This window comes from Microcebus murinus, chromosome 20 (assembly GCF_040939455.1).
Source record: "Microcebus murinus isolate Inina chromosome 20, M.murinus_Inina_mat1.0, whole genome shotgun sequence".
Classification (NCBI taxonomy): domain Eukaryota; kingdom Metazoa; phylum Chordata; class Mammalia; order Primates; family Cheirogaleidae; genus Microcebus; species Microcebus murinus.
Genome location: NC_134123.1, coordinates 41586344 through 41610436, shown reverse-complemented (window position 1 = coordinate 41610436; position 24093 = coordinate 41586344). Strand labels below are relative to the sequence as shown.

General features: G+C 34.5%; 1 protein-coding gene across 1 annotated transcript; it reads right to left on the bottom strand.

Annotated features, from left to right (window-relative positions):
- Positions 1–3293: 3293 nt before the first annotated feature.
- On the bottom strand, positions 3294–23098 carry LOC142862591 (uncharacterized). The gene is given in 4 exon segments (XM_075995591.1): positions 3294–4906; positions 16837–17262; positions 17344–18389; positions 22998–23098. Coding segments are annotated over 4 exon segments (3186 nt in total).
- Between the last annotated feature and the right edge of the window lie 995 nt (positions 23099–24093).

The following is a 24093-nucleotide window of genomic DNA, read 5'->3' as shown; positions in this document are numbered from 1 at the left end:
AAAATCACAAATGAAATTTTCAATCAAAAAGTGGCCATGATCCCTGAGATTCCTCTAGAGAGAATGACCGAATTGTTGGCCACAGTTAGATGACTAAAAATGAGAACTGTGTACTATGCCCTGCACCTACTAAAATAAAGGAAGATAATGTTATGTAAAATAAATTCTCTAAGATTGAAATATCAGATAAAGAAAGATAATTCCAAATATTTTCAATCCAGAGAAATCATTCTATTACATTCTAACACTCAAAATACACACTCATAAGTAGATTCTAGATGGATACATATGTTATACTACAAGTAATTCATAGAAAATTAAATGCAATGCTCTTTATTTACCTAAACTCCCTATTAAGAGATTGCCAAATTCTCATATTTCTTTATATAGTACTTACCATATGCATCACCCACTTATTAATGCTTCACTTATTGTAATTATTTTCATATTTATGATGTTATATGTTAGAATCTAGTAACAGATTGCTTTTACTAAGCAAACAATGCTGAGTCTTGATTTACTCCTCTGGCCTTCAGAATTGTTTATCTTTCATTGGACTTTAAGGCTCTTACTTTAACCTTAGGACAATGAATTTCTCTAATCTTAATTAAATAATCAGAATGCTATATGTATAGCCTGTAAATGGTCTCAAGCTTTCTAGTTAAAATGTTATTTTCCTCCACATTATAAATACTCTACAATTCTCATCAAAACTTCTTAAAAACTTTGTGAACTCGCTGGGGCTGAGTACAACAGTGAGAATATCATAGACCAAACAGACAGAAAGAAAAATGGCTAGATACAGTTGTAGAGGGAATGAAGATAAAAAATGGCAAAAAACTGGAGATAATTATGAAGTGAAAGAAGCAGAATTTCCACTTATAAATTCAGAGAGTTGGTTGTTCTGTTTGTCCCTTCACTCCACGTGCAAAATCAATGACTTTTTTTTACCCTGGACACTTTCAATCTCTTCTCTGGAGCCACAAGCTCACTCCCACAGACATATTGACTGCTAATTATGAAGCATCTATTACATATCTAACACTTTCCTGTACTTTTTTCTATTTAAATATAAAATCAACTCCATAATTTATAAATCCTTCTTATTGTTTACCTGAACAGAGTAGCCTGATAAAGTCAAGAAATCAATTAGTTTGATAACCCAAAGTAAAAGAAACAGTAACCAAAAAGTGCTTTCAATATGCTTCCCAAATTAGAATGCACTAAGTAAAATCATATTACTATACTGTGGAATTATTCATACCTTCAGGTAATTTTATGAACACCAGTAAGTTTTATAACAATCTTTGCTGTAATTGCAGATCACATCATATAACCAATACTTAATGAACTTTGAAATAATAAAAAAACATAGTAGGCCTAGCATGAGTAATAGGCATGTAAGAACAGGGGATTGGCTGGGCAAGTTCCCATTCAGAGGCTTAAGGGTTTTAAACAATTAATTCAATATAAAGGGAACAAAATATTTCCTTTCAGAATCTTTGAAGTTTCCAGTTTGCTAGCAAATTCTCAACACTTTTGAAATTACCCATTTTGTCTAATATTTCTTCTTTTCTGTTCAAAATAAGTATATATCCACATTCAAACAAACATAATTACTTTCTCTGTAAATATACTGCAACTATACGTCAACTTAACCATGATGTATTTGTATACTTGATTCAATATAAATAAAAAAAAATATGCTTATTTCTGTTTTACTGGCCAAGAAAGTTGCATGTTGAAAGGAAAATGTAGGATAAAATGTAACAACTAGTCATTCCATGTTCAGGAATGTATGGCTTTTCATTAAGTGCAAAATCTTTATTATAAGCATTACAGCAATAATATAATTATAAATATAATTAAAAAAGCTTTGGGAACAATATTTTTCAAAGTAGAGCAACTAATAAAAAGGATCACAAATGATGTCTTTGTACTGTGTAACCCAACAGTACATTTTTATAATCCATTACCTCCAACATTGAGTAACATGGGATAGATTAATGTTGGTGCAAAATAACACTTCATTCTATCTACAACATGTTTGACATATTAAAAATACTTTTAATTTAATAAAACAAATTAAGTTCACATGCAATCTAAAAACATTCCAAATTTCATTTTATTTTATTATCGTAATGTGCGATATTAAAACAAGTTATTTTTCATATTGTAATTTTTTCATTCTGATTATAATGAGGAGAATATTAGCCTGTACACCTACATCATACATCACTTAAAATATTGATTGTTATAAGAAAACTCCATAGTACCTCTCAATTTAGTAAATCTTACATTTCAGTGTTTTTAATTTTTCATAGAAAAGTACATGAATAATGCCTACTTAACACAGAAAGACCTCTAATAAATGTGATGTAGCTATCATTAACCACACACATTAACATGCACGCTAAGAATGAAAGCATACCATCGATTGTATTTAAAGTTGAATAATATCAGTATTTGCTTGTCACAAATAGCAAAACAAAATTTCACTTTATTACAATTTCACCCCACACTGACAAGAAAGTATATTTTACATGTAATTATAACTCTCAGAAAATCTCGTATTAAAGCTAACATACAAATAAATCAACTAACTATTTTAACTGGGTAGTTCTTTATAATGAACAACCTGGTTTAAATAAATGTGTGAATGTGTTAGTGCATTAGTGTATTGCACTGCGAGTCATCGGATATATGTTTATACTTGATTCTTGATTAATTGCATTCTGAAATTTATTAAAGTAGTTTTAAGTATCAACTGTTTTTGTGTTCTCTAAGGTATATCTTTTGCATAAATATTTTTTCACATTCATTATATTTGTAAGGTTTCTATTCTTTAATATTTTTCTGATGTTGAGCAATATTTAGAATATATTGGAGCATTTCTTTCAGTGTAAGTTCTCCCATATCCGGTAAGATCTGTTATAACTAAAGGTATTGTCAGCAGTCTACATCACTATATTTAAGTTTCAGTACTGTTGTGCATTTTAAGGCAAATACATTGGTAAAGCACTTACATACTCATTACATTTATCTAACTTTTATCTAGTATGATTTCTTTGATGTTGAATAAGATGTGAACAAATATTAAAGACTTTGCCACAAATCTCACATTCGTAAAATTTTTCAGTGATAGGAATTCTTTTATGTAGATTAAGGTGTGAGCACTGGGAAAATGCTTTGCCACATTCCTCACATTTGTATGGTTTCTCTGCTCTATGGATTCATTTATGTAGAGTGAGGCCTTTTAGCTGGATAAAGGCTTTGCCAGATTCTATTGCTTTCTAGGGTGTCTCTCCAGTATGAATTCTTTTATGTTGAGTAAGGTGTGTGCACCAAGTAAAGGCTTTGCCACATTCTTCACATCTGTAGGGTTTCTCTCCAGTATGAATCCTTTTATGTCGAGTAAGGTGTGTGCACTGGGTAAAGGCTTTGACACATTCCTCACATTTGTAGGGTTTCTCTCCAGTGTGGATACTTTTATGTCGAGTAAGAATTGAGGAATGGTTAAAGGCTTTGCCACATTCTTCACATTTGTAGGGTTTCTCTCCTGTATGAATTCTTTTATGTAGAGTAAGTTTTGTACACTGGGTGAAGGCTTTACCACATTCTTCACATTTGTAGGGTTTCTCTCCAGTATGAATCCTTTTATGTCGAGTAAGGTGTGTACACAGGGTAAAGGCTTTGACACATTCCTCACATTTGTAGGGTTTCTCTCCAGTATGGATTCTTTTATGTATAGTAAGGTGTGTGCACTGAGTAAAGGCTTTGCCACATTCCTCGCATTTGTATCATTTCTCTCCCATATGAATTCTTTTATGTAGAGTAAGTTTTGTACACTGGGTGAAGGCTTTACCACATTCTTCACATTTGTAAGGTTTCTCTCCATTATGGATTCTTTTATGTTGAGTAAGGTGTGTGCACCATGTAAAGGTTTTGCCACATTCTTCACATTTGTAGGGTTTTTCTCCAGTATGTATTCTTTTATGTTGAATAAGGATTGAGGACTGGGAAAAGGCTTTGCCATATTCTTCACATTTGTAGGGTTTCTCTCCATTATGGATTCTTTTATGTTGAGTAAGGTGTGTGCACCGTGTAAAGGTTTTGCCACATTCTTCACATTTGTAGGGTTTTTCTCCAGTATGTATTCTTTTATGTTGAGTAAGGATTGAGGATTGGGAAAAGGCTTTGCCACATTCTTCACATTTGTAGGGTTTTTCTCCAGTATGGATTCTTTTATGTTGAATAAGGATTGAGGACTGGGAAAAGGCTTTGCCACATTCTTCACATTTGTAGGGTTTCTCTCCATTATGGATTCTTTTATGTCGAGTAAGGTGTGTGCACCATTTAAAGGTTTTGCCACATTCTTCACATTTGTAGGGTTTCTCCCCAGTATGTATTCTTTTATGTTGAATAAGGATTGAGGACTGGGAAAAGGCTTTGCCACATTCTTCACATTTGTAGGGTTTCTCTCCATTATGGATTCTTGTATGTCGAGTAAGGTGTGTGCAGCATGTAAAGGTTTTGCCACATTCTTCACATTTGTAGGGTTTCTCCCCAGTATGTATTCTTCTATGTTGAATAAGGATTGAGGACTGGGAAAAGGCTTTGCCACATTCTTCACATTTGTAGGGTTTCTCTCCATTATGGATTCTTTTATGTCGAGTAAGGTGTGTGCACTGGGTAAAGGCTTTGCCACATTCTTCACATTTGTAGGGTTTCTCTCCACTATGGATTCTTTTATGTGGAGTAAGGTATGTGCACTGGTTAAAGGCTTTGCCACATTCTTCACATTTGTAGGATTTCTCTTTAGAATGGATTCTTTTATGTCGAGTAAGGTGTGTGCACTGGGTAAAGGCTTTGCCATATTCTTCACATTTGTAGACTTTTAAAATGGCTAATGTCCAAAACAAGAGACATATAAGTGAGGACAAGAGTGTGCAGGAAATCCATCCTTGTAGACTGTTATTGATTATAAATAGATAGTGTCATCATACAGATTTGTTTAAAAATATAAATAATACAACTGCCTCATCATTCACCAATTCTACCTATGAGTATACTCATGTAAAATAAGTATCTGAAGAAGATTCTGCACCCCCATATATATTGCAGCATTATGCACATTAGCCAAGAAAATGGAAACAAACTAAATGCCTCCTTTGATGAATAGAATAAAAAATGACTGTACAAACACCTACCATATAATATTACTAAGCCATGAAAATGATAAATATCCTGCCATTTCAACAACATGGATGGACATTATGCTAAGTAAAATCAGCCATTCCCAGAAAGATAAAAACTGCTATGGATAATTTTTCTAAAGTTGAATTTACAAAAGTAAAGAGTACAACAGTGGTTTCCAGGGTGTAGAGTAAGGAAAAACGAAGAGATTTTAAGGGTAAAATCTTTTAGTTATAAGATGAATAGATCTTGGAGATCTATTGTATGGCAACATGAATAGAGTTATTAATAATGTTTTATACACTTAAAATTTTTAAGACCATAGAACTCACTATTAATAAATGTTCTCACTATAATTAAATGATAAATATGTGAGATGATGGATATGTTTATTACCTTAATTTTATTGTTTTACCATTCATACACACATCAGATCACTACAGTGTGTATAATAAATTTATGCAGTTATACAAATATTATTTGTGGAGACTTCCACCCATTAAACACCCCACACACAGAAATATATGCACACACACACATATGAGTGACACATTTCTGATGCTACTAGATAGGAGGAAATTATGGAACATAAGTTATCAAAGTATCATATATCAATTGGGAGTATAAATATATTCAGTTATTTGAAGCACTGAATGAGACAGTGTATTTAAGAACTATATAAGGTGAACAGAGAAAATAAACTATATTATAGTTTGGGTATTTGGGTATAATAAAGCTGAAATTTTACTCTCATTTTATACTAGAAAAAGATTATTTTAAGTCAAATAACATTAGATATTTTTACATTTAGGAAGAGGATATGCATTTGTACAAAATTAGTGAATCTGACTTTCTGTAGGATTGCCTCTGAAAACATAGAATTGGAAATCATGATGCAGAAAATATAAATATATTTCCCTAGTGTTTCTTGCATTCCAGAAACAAATCCCAACATCTTCACTATTCCCCTTTACACATTTCAGAAATGAGGCATCAAAGGGAACTTAAAACATGGACCTGGGCATGGAGGATCACCCTGATAATCCCAGCACTTTGGGAGACCAAGCAAGAAGGAAGCCAGGATCTTGATACCAGCCCTATCAACACGAGGAGACTCCATTTTTATAAGAAAATAATAATAACAAAATGGTAGCTCATGCCCATAGATCTAGTTATTTGGAAGACAGAGGTTATAGGATCTCTGGAGCCCATAGGTTTGAGGTTGCAGTGAGCTATGATCAGCCACTGTACTCCAGAAAGGACAGAAAACCGAAATACTGTCAAAGATGGTTTAATGTCATGGTCTTTAAAATATGCAGATAATCCCATAACTCCTAAGCAATAGAAATGCTGACAGATAATGTATTCCCTTATAAGCCATGACAACAAGTTTGGCTCTCACTGAATTCTAAGGAAGATCACTGCATGGGTAGAGTTCTTAGAGAGTTTAAGAGCGTGGGACAGAAGATGTCCTTCTGTGAGATAAAGAGAAACATACACAGGCTTCTAAAAATCATTTCCAAAAGAGCAGAATATTCCAACCCACTTTTTAATATCTGCCTTCCTCCTTGAGTTTTGGCTCTCTAACATTTGTTAATCTACTTCACTGAATCTCACCTACCTGGATATTTAGCTGTTGTTTCCTCTTTCTTCATAATCCAGGGCTCTATTCTTTGCTCCAGGCACGTGATCAGCTCTGGCTTTGACTCGGCAAGACCTGTTTCACTAGAGAAATTTCACATGACACTTGCTGAAGACTTTCCAATTACTAATGCAGTACTATCCTTAGTACAGAGAATATTAGAGAAGGTTCTAGAAACTTCCTTTGCAACATATTGCTTTCTCACAGACCCTGTAGAATGATAAAAATTGATCTAATTTATGACTAGAGCACCAATTCCCATTAGCACCAAATAAATAAGAGGTGCAAATTCTATTCCAAGGTGCAGACAACAATTTTATACCCTGATTTCTAGAGTAACCACTAATCTAGTGTGAAATCCCAACAAAGGGAAAGGTCCAAGATAACATGAGACATCTAATGATTTTATTTTATGGACCAAAATCTTCAAATTTTCTTTAAAAGCATGGATATAAAATTCATTCATGTTGCATTCCACAGAGGTTGAACTAGTTTGCAGTCCCACCAGCAGTGTAGGAGTGTTCCTCTCTCTCTGCATCCACACCAACATTTGCTGTTTGGGAACGTTTGGATTACATTGAGAACTTTTAAATAAGTAAATATATATACACATACATACATACATATGTAGAGAATGTAGAGAAATTGAAATGCTGCCATGTTATTCTGAACCTTGGATTCTAATATTATATAACATAGACATAGAACAGATCAAAAATTAAAAATACATTAAGAATAAAATGATTTGCATTTCCCTGATGATCAGAGATGTTGAGCATACTGCAATAAGATATCATTTATCTCTAGTAAGAATGACCTTCCAATAAAAAGTCCCCAAACAATAAATATTGGCATAGATGTGGAGAGATAGGAACACTTCTACACTGCTAGTGGGACTGCAAACTGGTTCAGCTTCTGTGGAAAGCAATATAGAGATACTTCAAAGCGATACACGTAGATCTACCATTTGATCCAGCAATTCCACTACTGGGCATCTACCCATAAGATCAAAAGTCACTTTATGAAAAAGACACCTGCACTCGAATGTTTATAGCAGCACAATTCACAATTGTGAAGCTATGGAAACAACCCAAGTGCCCATCAATTCATGCATGGATTAATAAAATTTGCTATATGTATACCATGGGATACTATTAAGCTTTAAGAAACAATGGTGATATGGCACCTCTCATATATTCCTGGATACAGCTGGAACCCATTCTACTAAGTGAAGTATCTCAAGAATGGAAAAACCAGCACCACATGTACTCACCAGCAAATTAGTATTAACGGATCAACACCTAAGGGGACACATATGAGTAACATTTATCAGGTGTCAGGAGGGTGGGAGGGAGGAGGAGGGGATGGGTGTATACAACCACAATGAATAAGATGTGCAATGTTTGGAGGATGGACATGCTTGAAACTCTTACTCAAGGGGGGAGGGGGGCATGGGCAATATAAGTAACCTTAAGACTTGTACCCCCATAATACACTAAAATAAAAATTAAAAAAATAAAATTCATTCATGTAAAGTAGAAACCTTTAAGAATCAATAAAAAAAGTAATGGCCTTAATATGGAATATGAATTCTGTATATAAGTGATCCTCACCAAGGGAGACCAGGTTTCCATAGTTCTCCAACATCACGTCTCTATACAAATTCCGCTGAGCATTGTCAAGGCATGCCCACTCCTCTGGAGAGAATTCTACAGCCACATCCCTGAATGTCACCAGCTCCTGTAAAAAGACACATTTCCCAAGTGGTCATAGAGAGAGTTCTTAATTTGACTGCAAGCAAAATGAGTTATGAGAACTGTTTCTGACATATGAGTGACTGCAATTATCCAATAAGATAATTTTTAGCACATTGATATTCTTGAACATATTCTCTTATCTGCTGGAATGAGGATCACAAAAGATGTATGAAAAAGTGTGCACATGATTATGCTTTGGATGATAAATCATTGAATACAAAATTAAGGGCCTTACAACAGTAATATAAATTTATGGGTGTTATATTTACATCACATTGATAAATTGTGCATATTTCTCACATAGAGAAACATAGTGAGTTAGAAAGTATCACCTAATTTTTACGAGTACAATGAAGAACTAGAGATTTTGTTAAAATACATATTCTGATTCAGGAGATCTGGGGTGGGGTCTGAATCTCTGCATGGCACATGATATAACTGCTGATATCAATGCTTCTTGCCTAAGGAGAGTATGTTGTCAACATCCAGTAAAAGGTAGAATTTATCTCAGTTCATCAGAACAGAACAGAGATGATAGCCCTCATTTTTCAAAGCAAGCTACAAGAAGAAAGGGGAGCTTCCAGATTAAATATGATCCTTCATGCACATCACTCAGTAAATCTCCATGAGACACTTAATGATAAAGAGAAAAAAAACACAATTAACTTTATATGGGAACAATCTCTCAGAGAGCATCTTAAGCAAGTGAATGTAATTAATATCACTTTAGTGGGACAAATTGTTGTTAGGCATCATTGCAAAGAGTAGAATACAAAATCACCACTGGGATAGTAGTGGCCAACAATATGTAACCATGAAAATTTATCAGTTGTATGCAAATTTCAGATACAGATGTTTCCCATGTTTTGTTATCTTTAATAATGTATGTAAATACTTTAGCATCACACAGAGCAAGTCTTCTATTTTCTTTATTTTCCATAATTTTCTGGTTATCCTACACAATCAATGCTATCCTCTTCCTGAATTCTCCTAATGATATTTTATGTATAGCTGATAAAGCAACCAGATAAATCTTTGAGAGTACATGTTTCCCCTCTTCACTCAAATTCAAAGACTATATCCAATGCCCAACAGGAATTTCAGACATCCACACTATTCTATCTTGACCTGTCACAGTGGGCACATTTTCATATTACATATCATACAGTTCTTATAAAATTTGGTTATTGTATTAGGAAGCTTCTGGGCGAGAATGTAGAGCAGGCTCTGTTATATAGGAAGGAAGGATTTTCCAGAGCTTCTTGACTATTATAAGAAAAAAGAAAAAAAAAATGTACTTACAAACTTCTTAGGCATACACAACAGAAGTAAAAATTAAAGGTTTACAAGTTCAAAAAACTGAAGTTCTACATGACTTTCTAGGAGAAAGAGTGGACACAACCTCTAATCTGGGACACACTTACCTGAAAACCAGCCATTTCTTCTTCCTCTTCTTCTACTCTGAAATTTCTTTTCAGCTGAGATTTTGTAGAACAATTAGAAGTAAATGTTGAGACTGCGCTTAAAGCAGTGAGCACAATTTCATCCCTTGTTTCCACCACATTGACAAGCAGGAGGAACATAAAATGCAGAAGGGCTACACTCAATTACTCTTGCTCACAGTAAAGAGTCAGCTATGATCAGCTCATTCATGGAGACCAAAATGTGAGGTTCTCCTGTTTTTTATTCTGGTTACCTTCCCTTGCTACAGGTGCCAGGAGTTTCTGCTACAGGAATGGGAATCTGACCACAGTGATCTGCCTCTAACAAGCCCAAGAGACCAGAACCTGTGACTTTCCTCTACAACAAAGGCTAAACCCAATTCTCATGAATATATGCAGGAATCCTAATGCTTGACCTGTTATCAAATTAGAATTAGTTGGGGCACAATTAAAACCACATGGATGTTCCCATCAAGCCCAACAGGCAGGTGATAGTGTTTCTTCAATCTAGCCAGGTTATCCTAATTGAAAGCCTAGCTGAAAGGTAATTACCTTAAATTTGTGTCTGAAACATCATTGTGAATATAAATCATGTGGTACTGTAGGCCTCACTCTAAGAATTGTGGTCTGCTGGGGTGGAAGGGGCACATTAATTGGGTTCTTAGCCATGTCCCTTTTAGTGCTGATGTTGCTCAACATAGATCCATTATTGGGAGCACTCAGTAGAGACAGCAAGCACAGCATGCATACTGCCTTTTGCCCAACACTCATCACAGCATATACATAATATCCATATGAAGAGCAGCATAATGCAATGTCTACTGAGCATGTCCTATGTGCTCAGAAGTATGGTTTGTTGCACTGTGAAGAAGCCTTTACATTGTGTGATTTAATCCTCATTATACAAGAAAAGGTGAGTAATAAGTGTTCAATAATTTACAGAAACATTTAGATGTGGTGCCAGCCTTTCTTTTCTTCTCATGCAACTATAATATGACACTACACAAGATCTGGAAGATTGTTTACACTTATCCCTAATAGGTCTTTTCAACGTCCGCTTACAAGTCCATGTTGATCTCTTACACTGCAGCGTATTTCTCCCCGGAGATTTTGATCCATCCTCAGTCCAAAGCGTGTCCCTGTCTTGCAAATTCCAGGTTGAGGCCAGGTTTAGTTTGGATCAAATTTGTGTATTCTTCGCTATTACAGAGGGGGAAGGAAAACAGGAAGAGAAATTCCTCTTTGGAAGCTGCTCTAATGCATCCTGAGGAAACTCAGACCTTGGATTCCGAGTTCAGAGCTGCAGATTTATGTCTCTAGAGAGGCATGAATTCAGTAGGGCTCACTGCCCATTTCCTTGCATTTGGGCAAGAATTGAAGGCAGAAAGGGAGTTTATGTGTCCAATTCAGTGTGCATAATATTGTTCCCATTTGTTTTTGAGGCCAATGGTATCTGAATCCATATAAGTTCTAAAGATGTGAGATGCATTTACAGAAAGGATAGAACTACTAATTATTATCCTATGGGAGTGTATTCACAGGAATCTGGTCTAACTATACTCCGGAGGAACAGTAGACACCAAAGAGGTCTAGAGAACTCACTGTGTTCAGATGTGGGGACAGTGAAGCTCTCTGCTTCAGACTTGCTGGTTACAGACTGGAAGCTCAAGAAGGAATCTAGTGTTCAAAGCCCTTCTAATTTAGAAATGGTGGGCACATTATATGTTTATGTTGCAGTTTTAATTCTGGAAAGTGTTCAGGAAGTATTAATAGTAAAGAGTATCAAACTAAGAAAACCACTCCACAAAGGTAAAAGAGAATTAAAAGAAACCCTTTTATTACTCAAATCACAATGTGATGTGCACAGTGCCAATACACTGAGAGATTGCAAAGGGACACATAAAGTCGTTCCTGTACATGACTAAGCATATCCTAACTTTTACATAAATGTTATCTAGATGAATAATAATTAGCTTTGAAGGAAGAAGTCTAGACAGCCCTATTTGTCCTAAACAGTGCACCATAAACTTACTGGGTAATTAGTGAGACTCTCTTTTTTTGATAATTGGTTAAATTCCAATAAAAAACAAGCTTCTGAAGTTAATACAGGAGGAGATAATTTTGCAACTTAAAGGCAGGTGCTCACTGAACTTTGGATCCCATCTTCAGATGGAAATTGTGGGATTGGGAGCTATTTTCCTTGATAACTGAAATTTCTTTCGAATAAGCTGAATCAATTACACCTAAATGCATTAATACTCCTTTTCATATAACAAAAATATGAACAAATTATTAATATTAATGTGCCTGTTGGACCAGGACAAATAATGGCAAATTCTTAAAAGTTTTTTCAGCAGCCAGGTGATCCCCTTCCTCCATAAGGTGCCATTGGGCTGTGGTGTCGCGGAGCTGGTGCTGGGCTGCCTGGCTGATCACAGCCACAGCATTGGTGGCTCAGCAGCCATGGCAGCGGTGGCACCATGCACTTTAATTTTTCTGGGCATAAAGCCGCTGGCATTTAGATTTAACATTATTAAAATCCAATATACGTAAAACCATATTTCTTAAATTAGGAGGACTAACCATTTCTTGCACCATATGTTTCTTACAATCTAGCAATAAAATCTACATGAGTTTCATTAACATTTTGTTTAACATTTATATAGGAAGCTACAGTCTAAGAGAAGCTATCTCTTTCCATTCCTTAATACAGCACTGTTGAATTTGAGAAATAGCTTGATCATCATATTTTAGTTAAGCATTAATATCAAACCAAATTTCCTGTCCCATCATTTGTGCCATCGATTTTTACTGGTGGGTCTGTGGACTCATTTAGCTACGGTTTCTGACACATCTAATCCCTGCACTAAGTGGTGAACTTTAAAAGTTTACACGGAGATATAACGGTTCACTCAAGAGATTTCCAAACCCAGGGAATTAATCTTTCCATTTGAGCCAATTCTTTAAACGAGTTATTGGTGTAAAGAGAGTTTGTGCTGACCGGGTGCAGTGGCTCACACCTGTAATCCTAGCACTCTGGGAAGCTAAGGCAGGAGGATCACACAATGTCAGGAGTTTGAAACCAGCCTGAGCAAGAGCAAGACTGTGTCTGTACTAAAAATAGAAAGAAATTAATCAGCCAAATAAAAATATATAGATAAATCAGCAGGGCATTGTGGCATATGGTTGTAACCCCAGCTACTAGGGAAGCTGAGGCAGAAGGATTGCTTGAGCCCAAGAGTTTGAGGTTGCTGTGAGCTAGACTGATGCCATGGCACTCTAGCCTGGGCAACAGAGTGAGAGTGCTGTTTTTGTCATTCCACCTGTCATTCATAAACAAGGGAACTCTGATATTTACCAATAGATTAATAATGCAGCACAGAACCTGAAAGGGGCTTTAACAATTTTATTTGAAGCTAAAGACAGCTGGACTTCCTGGTGCTGATGATTATGTTATGAAAGAGACTAAAGATGTATGTGGTGCTCACCGTCTCCCCTCTGGCCACTGTGGACATAGAAAGCAGGATTGCATCCAAAATCACTAATGAAATTTTCAATCAAAAAGCAGCTATGATCCATGAGATTCCTCTAGAGAGAATGACCGAATCGTTTGTCAAAGTTAGATGACTAAAAATGAAAACTGTGCACTGTGTACTGCACCCACTAAAATAAAGGAAGATAAAGTCTTGTAAATAAATTCTCTAGATTGAAATATCAGATAAATAGTATTCCAAATATTTTAAATACACAGAAATAATTCTATTATATTCTAACCCTGAGAATACACACTCATAAGTAGATTCTAGATGGATGCATAGGTTGTACTATAAGTACTTTATAGAAAATTAAATTCAAACTTCTTTATTTACCCAAACTCTCTATTAAGAGATTGCCAGATTCTCATGTTTCTTTATATAGTACTTACTGTATGCATCACACACTTATTTATGCTTTACTTATTGAAATTATTTTCATATTTATGGCATTATATGTTAGGATCTAATAACAGTTTGCTTTTACAAAGCAAACAATACTGAGTTCTTGATTTAATCCTCTGGCATTCAGAATTGTATATCTGTCTTTGTTCTTAAGGCTCTTACTTTAAGCTTAGGATTCTGAATCTCTCTAATCTTAATTAAGTAATCAGAATACTGCATGTATAGCCAATAAATTCCCTCAAATTCTATAGTTAAATGATTTTCACCAAATTAAATTAATTCTACAATTCTCATCAGAACCTTTAAAGTATTATGTGAACTCTCAGCAGGTGAGTACAACAGTGAGAATATTGTAGCCCAAGTGCAGGCAGAAAAAAGAATGGCATAGATACATTTGTAGAAGGGAATAAAGATAAAAAGAGACCAAAAAAAAACACAAAACACTGGAAATAATTACGAAATGAAAGAAGCTGAATTCCCACTGATAAATTCTGAGAGTTGTTTGTTCTGCAGGTCTCATCACTCCACATGAAAATCAGTGACATTTTTCACCCTGGACATTTCAATCTCTTACTTGGAGCCACAATTAAATTTTATAAAAATCATTCTTATAGCCGGGCGCGGTGGCTCACCCCTGTAATCCTAGCACTCTGGGAGGCCGAGGCAGGCGGATTGCTCAAGGTCAGGAGTTCAAAACCAGCCTGAGCGAGACCCCGTCTCTACCATAAAAAAAAAATAGAAAGAAAATTATTTGGCCAACTAATATATAATATAAAAAAAAAATCAGCCGGGCATGGTGCCGCGTGCCTGTAGTCCCAGCTACTGGGGAGGCTGAGGCAGAGGATTGCTTGAGCCCAGGAGTTTGAGGTTGCTGTGAGCTAGGCTGACGCCATGGCACTCACTCTAGCCTGGGCAAGAAAGCGAGACTCTGTCTCAAAAAAAAAAAAAAATATCATTCTTATAATTGCAGAGTAGGTCATATATACAATAAATACAAACTTTCAATTAATAAAATAATATATTAAGCCTAGCATGAGTAATAACCGTGTAAGAACAGAAGATAGGCATGGGCAGGTTCTGAATTAGAGACTTTCGAATTTTAAACAAATTCATTCAACATAAAGAAAAAAAAATTGCTATCAGAATCTGTGGAGTTTCTAGTTTGCTAGTATATTCTGAACAATTATGAAATTAACTATTTTTTTCAATATTTCTACTTTTCTTTTCAAAATAAGTATACATCCATATTCACACAAACATAATTACTTACTCTATAAATCTACTGCAACCAAAGTTCATCTTATATGTGATGTATTTGTATATTTGATTCAGTATAAATAAAAAAGTGTGTTTATTTCTGTTTAACTGGCCAGACGGGTGGCACGTTGAAAGAAAAACGTAGCATAAAATGTAACAAATACTCATTCAGCGTTCAGAAATATATGGCTTTTCATTACGTGGACAAACTTTATTATAAGCATTACAGTGTCAATGAATTATAAAAATAATAAAAAATAAAACTTGTGGGAACATTATTCTTCAAAGAATTAGAAATTGGAAGCCACTGAAAAAAAGATCACAAATGATTTAATTTTACTGTGTAACACAATAGTACATTTTTACAATCCATTGCCTCCAACTTTCAGTAACATGGAATAGGTTAATGTTGGTAACAAACTAACAGTTCATTCAATCTACAACACGTTTGACACAACAAAAACCTTTCTTAATTTAATAAAACAAATTAGGTTTACATGTAATCTAAAAATATTTAAAAATTCACTGTTTCATTATTCGAATGCACAATTAGTAAAACAAATTATTTGTAATATTGTCATTGTTTTATTCTGATTTTAATGAGAAGGATATTAATCTGTATACCTACATCATATATCACTTGAAATACTGTTTGTTAGAAGTCTACCACACAGCACCTCTCCATTTCATACATCTTACATTTCAGTGATTTTAGTTTTCTATGGAAAAGTATATGAATGATATGTACTTAATACACAAAGACTTCTAATAACTGTTACGCAGCTATCATTAACCATAGACATTCACATACACACTAAAAATGAAGCATAGCATCTACTGTTTTTAAAGTTGAATAACATCAGTATTTCCTTGTCAAAGGTTGCAAAAAAATTATACTTTATTGCATTTGCATCCCACCCTGATGAGAAAGTATATTTTACACATCATTATAATTTTCAAAAAATCTCTCGTTTTTAAAACTGATATAAAAATAATTTATCTAACTATTTTAACAGAGTTATTCTCTATACTCAACAACCTGGTTTAAAGAAATGTTTAAATGTGTTAGTGCCTCAGCACATTTTCCTGTGAGTCCTCTGATATCTGTTTAGACTTAATATTGATTATGTGTGTTCTGAAATTTATTATATCTGTAAAGGAGTTTTAAGTATCAGTTCTTTGTTGTTCTCTAAGGCATACCTTTTTCTTAAATATTTGTTCACATTCATTATATTTGTAAGGTTTCTATCTATGAAAATTTTTGTGATGTTGAGCAATGTTTCAGAAAATATTGGAGAATTAATTTCAGTGAAAGTTCTCCCATGTCCAATAAAATCTCTGTCATAACTCAAGATATTGTCAGCACTCTACATTATTATTGTTTACATAAGTATAAGTACTGTTGTGCATTTTAAAGCTAATATTTTGGGAAAGTACTTCCAAAGTCATTGCATTTATCTCACTTATATCTAGTATGATTTCTTTGATGATGAGTAAGATTGGAGCAGTTATTAAAGACTGTCACAATTTTCATTTATACAATTTTTTTCTGTTATGAACTCTTTCATATAGATTAAGGTGTGAGCAATGGATAGAAGCTTTGCCACAATCCTTAAATTTGTAGGGCTTCTCTCCATTATGATTTCTTTTATGAAGAGTAAGGGTTGAGCACCGGGTAAAGGCTTTGCCACATTCCTCACATTTGTAGGGTTTCTCTCCTGTATGAATTCGTTTATGTCGCTTGACATGTCCAATCTTGTTAAAGGCTTTCCCACATTCTTCACATTTGTAGGGTTTCTCTCCACTATGAATTCTTTTATGTTGAGTAAGGTGTGTGCTCTGGGTAAAGGCTTTGCCACATTCTTCACATTTGTAGGGGTTCTCTTCACTATGAATTCTTTTATGTTCAGTAAGGTGTGTGCTCTGGGTAAAGGCTTTGCCACATTCTTCACATTTGTAGGGGTTCTCTTCACTATGAATTCTTTTATGTTCAGTAAGGTGTGTGCTCTGGGTAAAGGCTTTGCCACATTCTTCACATTTGTAGGGGTTCTCTTCACTATGAATTCTTTTATGTTGTGTAAGTTCTCTGCACCGGGTAAAGGCTTTGCCACATTCCTCACATTTGTAGGGTTTCTCTCCACTATGAATTCATTTATGTCGATTGAGGTCTCCATTCTTGATAAAGGCTTTGCCACATTCTTCACATTGGAATGGTTTCTCTCCACTATGAATCCTTTTATGTTCAGTAAGGTGTGTGCTGTGGGTAAAGGCTTTGCCACATTCTTCACATTTGTGGGGTTTCTCTCCACTATGAATTCTGTTATGTAGAGTAAGGGTTGAGCACCAGGTAAAGGCTTTGCTACATTCCTCAATTTTGTAGGGTTTCTCTCCTGTGTGAATTCGTTTATGTCGATGGACATGTCCAATCTTGTTAAAGGCTTTGCCACATTCTTCACATTTGTAGGGTTTCTCTCCACTATGAATTCTTTTATGTACAATAAGGGTTGAGCACCGGGTAAAGGCTTTGCTACATTCTTCACATTTGTAGGGTTTCTCTCCTGTATGAATTCGTTTATGTCGATGGACATGTCCAATCTTGTTAAAGGCTTTGCCACATTCTTCACATTTGTAGGGTTTCTCTCCACTATGAATTCTTTTGTGTTGAGTAAGATATGTGCTCTGGGTAAAGGCCTTGCCACATTCTTCACATTTGTAGGGTTTCTCTCCACTATGAATTCTTTTATGTTGTGTAAGTTTTGTGCACTGGGTAAAGGCCTTGCCACATTCTTCACATTTGTATGGTTTCTCTCCAGTATGAATTATTTTATGTCGAGTTAGGGTTGAGCACCAGGTAAAGGCTTTGCCACATTCTTCACATTTGTAGGGTTTGTCTCCTGTATGAATTCGTTTATGTCGATTGAGGTCTCCAATCTTGATAAAGCCTTTGCCACATTCTTCACATTTGTAGGGTTTCTCTCCACTATGAATTCTTTTATGTTGAGTAAGGTGTGTGCTCTGGGTAAAGGCTTTGCCACATTCTTCACATTTGTATGTTTTCTCTCCATTATGAATTCTTTTATGTTGAGTAACGATTGAGCAATGGGTAAAAGCTTTGCTACATTCTTCACATTTGTAGGGTTTCTCTCCTGTGTGAATTCTCCTATGTATAGTGAGATTTGTGTAGCAGTTAAAGGGTTTTCCACATTCTTCACACTTGCTGGGTTTGTCTATAGTGTGAAATTTCCTATGTCCAAGAACTTTTGAGCTGTGCATAAAAGGTTTGCCACATTCATTATGTTTGAAACTTTTCTCTCCAGTATGTCTTATCTTAGGTTTATTTAGATTTGAGGACTTGCTAAACATTTTTATACATTTATAACCTTTCAAGATTTTCCTATTGTTACCTGACAAACATTGGATAAGACCATCATAACCTACTTTCTGCCTCTTACACTCATCAACACACTCCCAGTCTTTTCTTAAAAGTACATTTTCCTGGTCAGAGCTTCCGTATAGTCTTATTATTGATATCTGGACTGAATGTTTTATGCCCTGCTCTGGCATTGGGTCTTCACTGCAATGGGAAGAGAGTTCTGAAAGAAATGAAAATAACAAAGTATCTCACTAGTTATACTTATGTAAATATACTTCATAATTTTAATATACAAAACTATAACAAGCACATTAGCAAGAAAGTGCAATAGAATACCATAGTCTTACTTCCATCATAGATGTATGGCATTCAAAATATATTTGCAAACATGATTCATTGAGAAATCACAAGTGGTAATATTTCATGGCACCCCAGGTGAGTATGACACCAAGAACCATATGGAAGGGGAAGGAACATTTGTTATATTTACCCAGCAAAACTCTTCCTCCCCACTGATACAGAGTTCTCACTTTAGCAGTAAAATTCCATTTCCTGGATTCCCTTTCAAAAGAGACTCAAACCAATGGCACATGTGTCCATACATCTGGTTTTTGATGGCCTTTGAATGTCTGGTTTCTATCTTCCAAGACAATTACATAACATTCTGGGAAAGATATGCACATATCAAAAATAAAATTCTGCAGTATTATATTGATGGTGCAAAAACATTTAATTATGCTATCAAATTTGAAAGACAAAGTAAAAATGATCATTCCCACATGTTAATTGACATAATGTAAAGAGACATAATTACTGACATCTATATCATGAAGTTGAGGGCAGATATAAATAATATGAATTTTTATGTACAATTGAAGTTAAGTAGTCACGAGTTTAACATAAGTTGCAACTTCAAAAATTTTAGGTAATTCTCACAGTGAACACCAGAAAAATGTTTAAAGCAATACACAAATGAAGGTGGCCACAGAAGCAAAATATATCACTAAAAATCAGTGAGGTGGAATGAGGAGAAAAGGAGTGGAAAGAAAGACTAAATAGTGACAAAAGTTAAATAAACAATTAATATTAGGGCAATTTTGAATCCGTCCCTTTTAGACAATTATGCAAATATTTATGTACTAGTATTTCTACTCAGAAGACACAGTTAAATAAAGAAATTAAAAATCCAACTCTATTCTCTCTAAAGAGACTTGACTTCATACCTGGTGAAAGCAATAGACAAAAAGTGACAGGAAATAACAAGACATACCATGAAAATGCTCAGCATAGAAGAGCAGTGGAGTTCAAAATTATATTAGGCACATGACTTTTGAAGTGCAAAATGTTATAGTTTATAAAATGTACTTTAAGTCAAAACTGCCACACGAGATAAACAAGGACATTTAATATAAAAAGAGGTCATTCATTGAGAACCCTTTAAATATAATAGCTATATCTGATATCTATCTATTTCTCGCATAAATGTTCTCAAATATATAAAAAGCATTGACACAATTGAAGGAAGAAATGGACATAAAAATAATAGGATAGCATGGTATTCCACTTTAAATACTAATAAAGACAGTCAAATTACTAGTAAGAAAACAAGATATTTGAAAACACTAGAGAGCAACAAGGCCTCACACATATATAGAGAACACTCTGCTAAATAATAACAGAATATACAATATTCTTGATAGCTCATAAAAATTCTTCCTACAAAATCTACCTGTTCAGACACAAAACATGTCTTAACCAATTTTTGAAAATTGAAATTTTACACAATTTCTGATCAGAATGAAATGAAACTGTAGATAAGTGACACAAAAAACACAGAGAAATTCAAAAGCATAAGAAAATAAACAACATACTCTTGAACACTTTCTTGTTCAAGGGAAGAAGACCTAATGTTGTGAAGATGTCCAAAGTGATCTACTGATTAAATACAATTCCTTTCAAATTCTCAATTTCATTTTTTCAAAAATAGAAATAGCAAACCCAAAATAATATGAAATCTCAAGAGACCACAAAGATGTGAACAATCACCAAAAAGAGAAGCAATGCTATAGGTACCACACTTACCCATTTTAAAACATTAAAAATGTATACTTTGGAGTACTATTCAGCTATAAGAAACAACACTAATATAGCACCTCTTGTAATATCCTGGATAGAACTGAACCCCATTATCCTAAGTATTCCAAGAATGGAAAAATAAGCACCACATGTACTCACCAGCAAATTGGTTTCACTGATCAACACCTAAGTGGACATATAGGAATAACATTTATTGGGTGTTGGGCACGTAGGAGGGGGAGGAGGGGATGGGTATATACAAACATAATGAGTTTGATGTGCACCATCTGGGCATGGACACACTTAAAACTCTGACTCCGGGGTGAAGGCAACACACATAACCTAAACATTTCTACCCCCATGATATGCTGAAATAAAAATAGAAAAATAAAAAAAATGATACAGTAGTCAAAGAAGTTATCTAATGGCAGAGACACCTGGACCAATGAATGAGAAAGAAACACAAATAAGCTCTTGCATATATTGTAAAATAAAGAGTTATATTCATATGCATATTTATTTCACCATAATTCACAAAAGTCAGTGGATGATAGCAACACAAACTGCCTTTGCCAAATGAACAGATAAATACTATTTGAAATGTAGAAATAATGGATTATTTCTCAGCTTAAGAAAAAACAGATTCTCTAATAACATCCACAATATAGATAAACCTCGATGACAATATGATTAATGAAACCTCAGTCACAATAAGACAGATGTATTTTGATTGTATGCGTAGGATATTTCTAAGCTGTTACACTCCTAGGAACAGAAAACATAATGCTTTTTGTCAGCAGTTAGGCAATGGGCAAAACAGGTAGTTTTCTCATGTGTACTGAAATTCACCTTTACTTAGTACATACATTCCAGACAATATAGTACATGATGATGTAAATATAGCTCACATGACTGATGTTAACAACTAAAAGTAATTAAGATTTCAATTTTTGTGATTTTATAATAATTAAAATAAAAAGAATATCTTAAAGAGATACAGAGATGAACTTTTCAAAACTTTCTTACATATTACAAAATTGTTTTTTTAATTTCAAAATATTATGGGAGTAAATCATTTAGAATATGTATATTGCTTTTGCATCGACTGATCAGAGCTACAACTGTGCCCATCCACAGATCGTGTTCACCACACTCATTAGGAGTGGATTTTCCCAACACCTTCTCCCCCTTTCAAAAGCCCAATACCCACTGAAATTTACTTCCATTTGTTCACATATGTGTTGATCGATTGGTAACAATTTGATAGGGACTATTTGTGGTGCTTGTTTTTCCATTCTTGTGATAGTTTACTTTAAAGAAAGGCCTCCAGCACAATCAAGGATAATATAAAAGGGTGTCATTTAGCCACTGAATTTGAGGCTCAGTAGTACTCCATGGTATACATATATCACATTTTATATTTATTTATAGATATATTTATATTAATGTATTTATAAGTACCAAGGATGTTTCTACCTCTTTGCAATTGTAAATTTTGATGTTATAAACATTCAAGTGCAGATGTATTTATTATAGGATGACGTTTTTACATTGGTTAGATACCAAGTAGTGGGATTTCTGGATCAAATGGATGTTCTAAATTTAGTATTTTCCTGTGTCTCCATATAACTTTCCAGAGAGATTGTACCAGGTTGCAGTCTTGCTAGTAGTACATAAGTGTTCCTAACTCTCTACATCCACACCTACACTTATTTTCAGCTTATTGATAAAAGCCATTTTCACTGGAGTTAAGGGATATCTCAGTTTGGTTTTCATTTGCATTTCCTTGATGAATAGAGATGTACACACATTTTTCATATGCTTCTTGGCCATAGTACATGTCCTTTTTAAAACTTTCTGTTCATGTATTGGCATGCTTTTAATCAGGTTGTTTGATTTTATCTTACTGAGTTCCTGGACTTATGTATAAATTCTAGCTATTAGCAATATATTGAATATATACCATGCAAATATTTTCTCCCATTCTCTAGGTTGTTTGTTTGCTCTAGTTATACTTTTAATGGCTGTGTAGAAACTTTTTAGTATGATGACGCCTGATTTATTTATTTTTGTTGGTGGGGTGATTGATTTGGGGGTAGTCTTCCTAAATTTTTTGTCTAGGCTGAAGTATGTAAGAGCATTTTCAACATTTTCTTCTAAAATTCTATGGTTTTATGCCATAGGATAAAGTCTTTCATCCATTGTGAATTGATTTTTGTGAGAGATGATAGGTGTGGATCCTGCTTCATTCTTCTACGTGTGGCTATCCAAATTTCACTGGACCATTTATTCAAAAGGGATTTCTTTTCCCTGTACATGTTCTTGTCTGCTATTCCATGACTATATGAGGATGGTTTTATATCTATGATCTCAGTTCTGGTCTTTTGTTCTATGTCCTGTTCTTGTGACAATGCCATGCTGTTTTGGTTATGATAGTCTTGTATATAGCTTAAAGTCTGGTAAAGGGATGCCTCTCAATTTGTTCATGCTCCTCAATGTCGTTTTTGTTTTATGGGGCCTTCTCTTGTACCATATGAAGTATAGAATTACTTTTCTAAATCTGTAAACAATGATGTTATTAGTTTAACACAAATTGTATTGAATCTGTAGATTACTTTGGGTAGTATAGATATTCTAACAATGTTGATTTTGCCTATCTTTGACCATGGAATGCTTTTCCGTATGTTTCTATTCTCTTCTATTTTCTTCCTCAGTGTTTTATAATTCTCCCTGTAGAAGTTCTTCTCATCCTTAGTAAATATATTCCTAAGTATTTCATTTGCTTTGTTTCAATTATGAAAGGCATGCATCTTTGATTTGGTTCTCAGTTTCACAGTTGTTGGCCTATGAGAAAGTTCCTGATTTGTGTACATTGATTTTGTAAGCTGAGACTTTGCTGAACTTATTTATCAACTCCAGTAGCTTTTGGCAGACTCTTTGGTGTTTTCTGAGATCATTAATCTGTAAAGTGTGATGGTTTGACTTGTTCTGCTCTGACTGAGACTCCCTTAGTTTCCTTCCCTTGCAGAATCTCTAGCAATGATTTCCAGTACTATGTTTACAATAACTTAAAGGGATATATTATCTGTTTATAAGCAGGAATGCTTTCAAATTTTCTCTGTTCAGTGTGAGATTGACTGGGGGTTTGTCATATACGACCTTTATCATTTTGAGGTAAGTCCCCTCAATGCCTATCTTGTTAAGCATTCTTACAGCAAAGAGGCCTGATTTTGTTAAATGCTTTTTCTGGGTCTCTTGAGAATATTATATGATCTTTGTTTTTACTTTCCTTTTATGTATATAATTACATTTATGGATTTGCCTATGTTTAACCATGCCTACATCTCTCGCATGAAGCCCACTTAACCATAATAGATTACATCCTCAATATATAAAAATGACTACAACTCAA